Source organism: Haliotis rufescens, unplaced genomic scaffold (assembly GCF_023055435.1).
Source record: "Haliotis rufescens isolate VD_foot unplaced genomic scaffold, xgHalRufe1.0.p SCAF_5, whole genome shotgun sequence".
Taxonomy (NCBI): Eukaryota; Metazoa; Mollusca; class Gastropoda; order Lepetellida; family Haliotidae; genus Haliotis; species Haliotis rufescens.
Window position 1 is genome coordinate 4,992,207 of NW_025964223.1, and position 9,664 is coordinate 5,001,870.

A 9,664-nucleotide genomic window follows, 5' to 3' on the forward strand; every position below is an offset into this window, starting at 1 on the left:
CCCACAATATCCAGGAATTGTTACTTTGGAATAGCCCTATTCTTCGTTCATGGTTTAGATAGTTTATTACCACTCTTACGATTATTGTTTTATCACGTCATAAAACGTGATAGTTAACCTGATAGTTAGTCTAAAACAATTATGATACTGTGACATAAAGTTGGATCATTAAGTGATTATTATTAAGTGTTGCAAAGTGTTTAAAAACGTGTTGTTCCATGTGTTAGAAGCACAAGGCCTACGCCAGGGATACATAATAAGACCGATATTGTTTCTCTCTACGTAACTTAGTAACTGAAAACGTGGGAGAATTAGATATTAACGGTATGCAGGTATTTTCTGACAACGTACAATCAGACTTAGTATTGTTAGCAGACAACTTAGTATTGTTTCTATTTATATATTGTATAGGAGGGTTACAATCTCAGCTGGATGCCTTGTCAAAATATTCAGTGGAATCTGTAAACCTGGCTAAGACAACCCCCCCCCCCCCCAACCACACACACACACACACACACAAAACGAAGAATCGGCAGATTAACAATCTCAGAAGTATGGTACAACCACAACATCAAATTTGAAATTGTAAACATTTAATAATATTCTGAGACTTATATTTACTAGTAATGTGAAGTGGCAGTTATGTTGTCTTGGGTGAATGCAAGCGGTTTTCTCTGTACATTGTTGCTATGAAAAGAGCTGTGAAATATTCGTTGAAAATAACTAGATTATCCTCACGCAGATATGTTAAAAAATGTTATATGATGCTTTAGAAATATGAATGTAGAAAACATAACGAGGTAACAATGAAAAGAACTACCGTTGTATCTCATGGATATATATATAGAAAAAAACAGAGTCCAAATATTCGTGCTTGTCAAAACTCCTTTATCCACACAAGATCTTTCCCCGTTCAACGGCTCTTCAGGTGTAATGAAAACTTTAACTTACATTGTAGTCCTAGGTGACGCATAACAGTAGTATTTGTGGCAGTAGTACATTTAATACTTATACACCTGATTAAATCACCAGTTTATACATATATATTTGGCATTATCAAGGCGTTACTTACTGTTATCCGCATTTCCTGCTGTTACCTGTTGTTAACTGTTGTCAATTGTTGTAACCTGCTGTCCAGGCGCATGTGCCTGATGAACATACATTTTGTTTGAATTTTGTTATGACCAGGAGGCCTACATCAATCAACTTGATTGACCGATTAACAATTTTGATTTGGTCCTGTACACACAAACATTGTGATGCTAATCTTAGTGTAGTCATCGGTATAAGAATATATATATTGTAGTCACTATAACTGATAGGAGTATGTTGTGGTTGCATAATCCTGCTTTCATATTTTGTTTCCTGTTGCCTGTTAAATGTCACTGTTACCTTCAATTACGCTGCGATATGTCGATTATGTTTGCATACGTTAGCCTATAAGGACATAAATACATATTTAGATCAGCGTTACCGTGGTAAATACTCTGTACAGTTACCAAATCCGATAACATTTAAACAGGTGCAATGGTTGACCAAGGTGAGCGTAAAAGGAGGTAGTGTTTTTATTGTTATAGTTTTATTCCACTCACTTAACGGGATCGGGTGGTCAGGCTCGCTGACTTGGTTGATGCATGTCATCGTATCCAAATTGCGTGGATCGATGCTCATGATCTCAATCACTGGATTGTCTGGTCCAGACTCAATTATTTACAGACCGCCGTCATATAGCTGGAATATTGCTGAATGCGGCGTTAAACAACCAAAAAAGAAAAAAAACACCTTTAATTTCCGTATTTATTACAACAGTCTCATTGCAAGTTAAAAGTCAACAGTAAACATTTGGTATAAAAGTTTTACAAGCATTACATTTCTTTTCAGAAGTGAAAGTAACCTGTGCTAGCAAATATGGAAAAATGTGAACCTGGTGCATGTCATAAAACTCAGTTTATACTTTTGTTTTCATTTATATAAATGAGTGATTATTGTTCTATTGCATTATGTTTCTTTTCCTTCATTTCCTATTTGAACACTTGTTACTTAAATTGTTCAATAAAAATGTTGTCTACTTGTTTGTGTTTCTATCTTGTAATGGATCTATCACGCTTAGAACAATAGCAAGGTAAAAATATAAGTAATAACATATCCGTGTTATTCCCACGAAACTTAACTACAATAGCATCTCGTTATCTGTTCAGCATTAATTAAATGCATCTTTAGCAAGTGCTTTCTTCAACACATTGAATGGGTGTAGGTAGAGCGTGATAATGTATCTACATTGACTGGAATCTTGGATTCGAACCAAAACAAATGAATATTAGTAGATACGGAACGCTGCTATGTAAAATGCATTATATGAAACAGATGAAGCTGTCTCACGGGTCTCCTCGATTTATCCTCTCCTCTAGTCCAGGTTGGTAAATCAGTGGCAGGTCATTGGCTATTTGATGGTTATTGAACGATATCAGAACATCGATATACCTTAAGCTTAAGTAAAACTGCTTAGCCAAATTACGTTGTTTTGACATTGTCAATCCGAGCAGAAATTCCGATTCATATGCAGAAAGAAACAGATCCGCAAGAAGTGGAGTAAGAAAGAGACAAACTACTTATACACACATCAAACTTTTTATTGATGAAATTGGCATGCAATGTCCCTTTGCACATATTGCACATTTTGTTGTTGTGCAAACACTGTGCATCTGGATTATCAATCTTCCAGTGAGTCCACTGCAACAAGAAAATGTTTGTTAAAGTTTGTTAAAACACTCTAACACGATTTAATACTTATGTAACGATTAGCTTTATTTGCATTAATATGAAAGTATATCCTTTGAGTTGATTTACTAGAGGTATGATGTTTATGTACTTAACTACCTGATGAGATGACGGTGCATTCTTTAAACCGCCGAATACTTTCTTGAAAGCATTTAACACTGTGACTGAGTGTCATGTGCTTGGTCTGGAAATTGGCAACGACTACTTTCTAATTTATTTTCTAATTTGTAAAGTTCAAATACATATCCTGGTGTACGATTTACTTGTTTTATAATGTTAGTGTTCTTTTCACATATCATGGTCAAATTTACGTCCATTTTTAATTCCAATTAGCGATGGACTACAGAAAATTAAGGGTAGGCCATTGCAAATCTGCCATTATTTCATCACTCGAATATCGAACACGCATTAGTTTTATTAGTTTTCTACAATAAAATATGTATAAATACAATTTTATTTTTGTTAGCGTTATCAAAATCAGTTATCCTATTCCTACAACTGCTGGTATAACTACAAGGCTGCAGTCAGTACAATTAACCTCGTCATAACTAAGTAATCCTTGCACTCCAATTTTTTTACGACTAGAATTGACTGAAGTGAGACTGGGAAAGAAAGTTCTTATGACAAAGGGAGGTTGACAATGTCCAACTACCAAAGGTCATGTAGGAATTACTCGTGGTGACATACATGTATTGCGTCGAATTTGTCGAAGACATTCCGGTTTTGCCCATTGTGCAAGGTAAGGGCAGTTGAAAATGAATTGCATTTAATTTTTGTTTGCCCTATTTATGAAGATATTCGCTCAAAATATTTCCCATATTTAGACTTTATTACTACTAATCGTAAAGATATATTAGTTAGAATGTTAAACTCTTCTGATGTGAACTGTCTTGAGAACGTAGCCAATTATGTTAAAGATGCTATTTGTCTTCGTTCTTCTTACCTGTAAATATTATTTCATGCAGCACTTGATGTGAAACTAAATTGTATATATCTGCATGTGAGCCTGAGGCCTTATTACCGAATAAACTGATTGAATTGTCTACCTGTGATCGAGTCAGAATTGAATATCGGGGATTTTGACAAACCACTGGGATATCAGATCAATTAAGAAATCATTCTTGGTCCATAGAACGATCGGACTGATCGCGAAGGACGACTTGAACGGCACACCGATATCACCACCAATAAAATTCCTTGTGGATTAATTTTATTAGAGTGACTGAGTTGTGTTTAACGCCACGTTTGACAGTATTCCAATTGTACCACGGCTTGTCAGCTTAATATGGGAGGAAAACCGAAATGAGGCATATCTTAGACGTTTACAACCCACGAGCACGGGTATGGTGCTGAAAAGCCTAGAAACATAATCGGGGAGAACCGGGAATCAAACCCACAATCATAGGTTTCTGGCGTGCCCAAGGGACGCAACTCTGCATAGCGTCTTAGACGACTGTCCCCCATACTATTAGATGAGGAGATTACTTACTTTGATCCATTAGATCTCGAGCCTCACGCTGGATGTTGCTAAATTCGGCCTTGTCTGCGTCTGTGAAGATCACGTTGATGACGTAAAAGTATGTTGAATCTTTCGAGCATATTAGTACCACAAGCGACAAAATCCTATCCATAATGGTAATCATATTTCACGATTCAAACATGAGCATGTGTTAATAATTCACTATCAAATAGTTGTGATGCCAGGTGCACGCGAAAATATGAGCGTATCCTGCCCGACCGATGGCATCCGCCATAAACGCAAAGGCAAGTCAGTTGTTCACCAACAAAAACACGATTACATTTGGTACAAGTCACGATAGGGAACTGCATCGAACTGATAAGTCAGATTTGGAAATTTCTCCGGATGTCTACTGGAAAAAATTCTAAAAGCTTTACGAAGGCCTTGAATGTTGTCAACCTTTAGACAAGAGGAGTATGATGCTCCTTTAAATCATCGTAGGAGGAACGTGCCCCAGTGTACTGTTATACAGTCTTGTGGGCAGTTATTTGTGTAACTCTGAATAATTTGATCTGATATATATTAAACAGATGAGGCGGTTTCACGTATCACCTTTAGTTCTAGCTCATGTGGGTAGATCAGTCGTAGGGAATTGGTTATTTGACCATTATTGATCGTTATCAGATCATCGGAAGTTTAAGTTAAACTTCTTAGCCATAAATCCATTGTTTTGAGTTTGCCAATCCAAAAAGACATTCTGACTTGTATGCATACAGAAACAAATCAGCAAGGAGGGGAGGGGAATTGGTGCCCTACTTCTTGCCTAAATGCCCTATGTTTTCTCTATAAACGTCAGATAACTAAATGCCCTATTTTTTCGCTATAAACGTCAGATAACATTTGCTTTCCTGTATATCTTTATATGGATGGTTTTTTCAAGAAAATACTGGTTTGTTAAATAATGTCTGTATTGGCTAGTTAAATAACGATTCATAACACAATTACATCTCGTCTGATATTAGATAACTAAAACGTACATTACAGACTAATGAAATTGGAGGTCGGATTACAAAAACTCCAAACAGTGATTGAATGAGTATTGTTTCACAAGGATGTTATCTATAGGATGTCTATCCCCCTGCCACGCAGTTCTCCGTCAGCAGGCGGTATACGCCAGTCACGGACACTTATTCTGTTCAAATTTAATATGAACGTGCTGATCCTCACGTTGGGCACCAACTGAGCGGACATAACTTTTCCGAGTCCCATGATGGAATTTGAACCACGGACCTTCTGATTCCGGGTCGGGCACCTTGTCCACAGGACCACAGAGGTTACCCCCGTCAAGAATGGCATCTGTAGGATGACGCCGGTTTTGAATTTAAAAGAAAAAGACTAAACTTGGTATCTTACCACTGAGTTGGTCAACTTCAACCAGTTCATTGATGTCTCTGGTGGCCAACGTCTCTATCATTTCCTCCTCCGTCAGGTCTTCATGTAGGGCGCGTATAGCTCGACCTGAAATATGAACGTCAACACAAATTATAGAAGAAGTGTCAGTTGGGCTTAATGCCGCTTTGGAAATTATAAAATTATGTCAACCCGCGTAGTGTGAGGAAGCGTTTGTTGTACAGGGTTACCACGAATTCAGACGCTAGACGGCTTGGCAATAAGTAGCAATACATGTTTAAATAATGACAAGGTATGTCTGTGTACCATCCTAGTTTTCCAAAGAAAAGGGAAATTCGGGCGTTATAGTAGACATGTAAACATTTGAAGCTTGTTAGTGATATGGGTTTTATGGCCACTTTCATATGTATATTAATCGTATCCCTGTAATCATATTTCACGTAAGTAGAAGTAGGTAAGCCGAGATGGTACACACTTGAAAACTAAATGGAAGGGGAACTGTAATGACATGCCATGGATGATAGAATATAGGATTCGAACTCAAAACCAATAGGTATAAGTAACACTGCGTTTGGGAATAGATCTTGCCAAAACAGGCAGGTCTAGATCTGTCAAATTCTATTTCAGCTGAAATGAGCGTTTGCAGTAAACGTTGATGTATTTCTACAAAGTTAAGAATACATTTCCTTTGTCCTTCGTCTAGGGAACTATCTGCTAACATACAGGGTCCATAGTATCTTCAGACGTACCAATTAAATGTATGACTTATAAAGAGAGTGTGTTCAACCGAATTCGTAATATTCCAGCAATATTACGTCATGTAGCTACCAGGAATGGACTTTACAAAATGTACCCATGCTGGCTATTGAACCAGCGTCTTGAGCAAACGGTTTATCCTCCTAGGAGAAACTATACCAACGGGAATGGAGAACTAGATATACCTCACACTGAAAGCAAACATAACCCATGTCTTCCGAAAACACAGATTTGAATTATTGACTTCAGTCGGGGCGGCGACAACGAGATACTAATGACTGACGGCCTAATATATTTTAATTTACAGGTTTCTGTCAATAACTCAAGGAGGTTAGTTTTCTTTGTTCGTGTCATGTGGCTCCGTTGCTGAAATGTAACAATCCGCCTACCGTGTCTGTTTTTCCACTCGTTGAACTTGTCTACAACTTTCTTCACACCATCAGAAACCTTTTGTGCGACCTTTTTAACACCTTCAGCAACTCTTCTAAACCATCTCCACGCGCTGGTTTCTGCAGGAAGGGCGGCAAAGACAACAAACATCAGCAGCAGAGCAACAGCCTTCATCTGCAACAAATTATTTCAAAATATGTACCGACAATGACCCAGGTAGAGATACTTTTCTATGTGTACTAGCTACTGTGGTGAATCAATCAGAGATAGTTAAGTATTACCAGCCACAATAGAATATTTATGAATCATTGTTAAATAGGGATTGGCTCTCAACCGTTGTTTCGAGCGATTATATCCAAGTCTTTATGTGTTATTACATTTACGAACTGATTTGAAAATTGATATTTGAAATTTATAATACGTATTGTTTTTCAAATTGGAAACACAACAAACAGGAAAACAGACGCAACTTTCAAACTAGATTCCAATCAATAAGGTTTACCTAAACAGGTAACATAAATTATTATCCTATTTTTTTATATACCTAAATACAAGACATTTCATTATATCGGAGTGGACAACTTTTCCGAAAGATTCGGGTATTAAGCTCTGGAATTTCAATAAACTGAATGGGAATGACAGTGAATGCGTAAGGCCTAGTTCATGGATATTGGCAATCATTTGCATTTATATCATAAGGGTAGCGCTATTTTTCAGGGCATTATCATTTGCAGAAGCCCGAGGTCTTCAATTATCTGCTCAACGAAGGAGAGCAGTTGAAAAGACCGGGGGTTACCGTTATTACAGCTAAAATTGAAAGAATTTGTTATCAAATAAACATAAGCAACGATATCGGTTTTGAAACATTTTCTGCAATCAACACACAACGAATGCCACTGACCCACTCACTCTCCTACCCAGAGTTCCATGCGGCCGGCAGCCAGCCAGTATAGTACCTCTGCCACAGGCCAGCGCCATGTGACGATTCGTCACATCTTTCACAGTCCATTCAAGATATTGCATATGCTTTCATCCGTTTCATGTTTGACAAGTCTACACATTTTCATAAACAAATATCAAAGAATGGCTACGGTTCATTAAGAAAGTATGCTAATACGTGAAAATCCTTTGTTTACCCTTTGTTTACATTGGTTTACGGCTCTACGTGCTGCCAACGGAGAGCTAGCGACACGGTCACTTTGATGCATAAATATATATTGTCATGCAACGCACTGTCGCAGTTGTAGTAGCATATCTATATAAGTATGCAAAACAATATGTAAAGCGCCCCAAATACTTGCATAAGTCCGTTCTATACTGATTTCTGAAAAAGCGCGTTTGTTTACAAACAAGAGAAAAGCCCGGTCATGTGATATGCAAATTAGCCTGTCACCGGAGTGTGTGACCCGCTTTTACAAATATGGAAACGTCATAGAACAAACCAGATGACGTCACAATAGAATATCAATATGACGTTACCCAACAGCGTGATAATGGCCCGTCGTCAAGCAATATGAGGGAATTATGAAGTTACAGTGGTCCGCTCGTTTCTGATAACATACGGGCGGTTTAATGATAATTCTAATATCACTGTCACTAGAATTCGATAACAGGAAAGTTAACTTCTAGTTCCGTTTCATTTAGACCTAATAACGTGTTGAATACGTTAAACATATAAGAGTAGGTGAGTGAATTTGGGTTGAACGCCAGTTTGAATAATATTCCATATCATGTTATATGTATGCGGGGGAAAACCCATAGTCAGGCGTATACCACTTCGGTGAAACCCACGGGCACGGGTATGGTGTTGACAAACCTAGAAACCTAATCGGTGCAAACCGGGATTCGAACCAACGACCCTAAGTTTCTGGCGTATCCAAGGGACGTAACTCGGCACAGCTATTTGCTGCGCCTTACACGACTATGCCACCTGTGCGCCCTATACATATACGAGGCGAAATCTGCACAGCTCCACGAATGTTTAAAAGGATGCATTTTTTTAAATATATGCATTTAGACTGTTATTTTGCAAGCTACCATCATATCCAATAGCCCATTCACAGGATCCTGGGGAATATGCGATATCCCATAGCTCCATAAAGTTTAATTTGACAAGAGAATAGTAATGAGAAGAGTTTGAAAAAAATCAAATTTGCTATTGCGATTAAGTCAGAACCATCAGTAAACGTTGGCCAATGGTTATACACGTACTGCTCTACAATGGATATCTGCTCATTACAAACTGCAGCCATGTTTCTTCTGACGTCATCTTTATATCATCAATCCACATATGTATCAAGTTCGTAGACAAATATATATTAGTTTGGTACATGTGGTAAAATATGCGTTGCATAACAGTACCAATAGAAAAACTAAGGTTAATAAGACTTTCTAGAACTGCAATTTGACTTGAGCCTTGTCCTCGATTAATTTTGTTTCTGCTCATATCTCAACTGACCTGTTGATAGAAAACTGTAAAAGGTAAATAAACAAGTAATTAAATTATGGATTGCACATGAAAGAGCCAACATACCTTGCTAGGTTGATTTGATGACTGTCCAAGAAATGAACTGATTTCTGAATTGTTATGCCTTCTATATATTCATGCAGGGTGAGAAGAACCCTTGCAGCCATCGTTCTTACCCTTGGCCTGTGGAACATATGTTTAAACACCTTAACCCGGAAAATAAAGTAGAACTTAACACGTTTTGCTGCCAACGGACATTTTAGACATGGACATGTTAAATCCGATGTAATAAGGTGTCTATGCCACAAGCAGTGTACCATGAGCTATCCAATCAAACACAAGGTCAACGAGTATGCATCACTTTGTTCAATGTTCTGTTCAGAGAGTAACACAAGCCGTTACTT

The 9,664-nt window shown here is 37.8% G+C and overlaps 1 protein-coding gene across 1 annotated transcript; it reads right to left on the reverse strand.

Moving 5' to 3' along the window:
* Positions 1–2,614: 2,614 nt before the first annotated feature.
* On the reverse strand, positions 2,615–9,431 carry LOC124133636. The gene is made up of 5 exons (XM_046498092.2): positions 9,327–9,431; positions 6,793–6,967; positions 5,651–5,755; positions 4,268–4,327; positions 2,615–2,730 (listed from the first exon to the last, which is right to left on the reverse strand). Exons 2-5 carry the CDS (start codon positions 6,965–6,967, stop codon positions 2,711–2,713), a joined length of 360 nt encoding a protein of 119 aa, XP_046354048.2. The 5' UTR covers positions 9,327–9,431; the 3' UTR covers positions 2,615–2,710.
* Between the last annotated feature and the right edge of the window lie 233 nt (positions 9,432–9,664).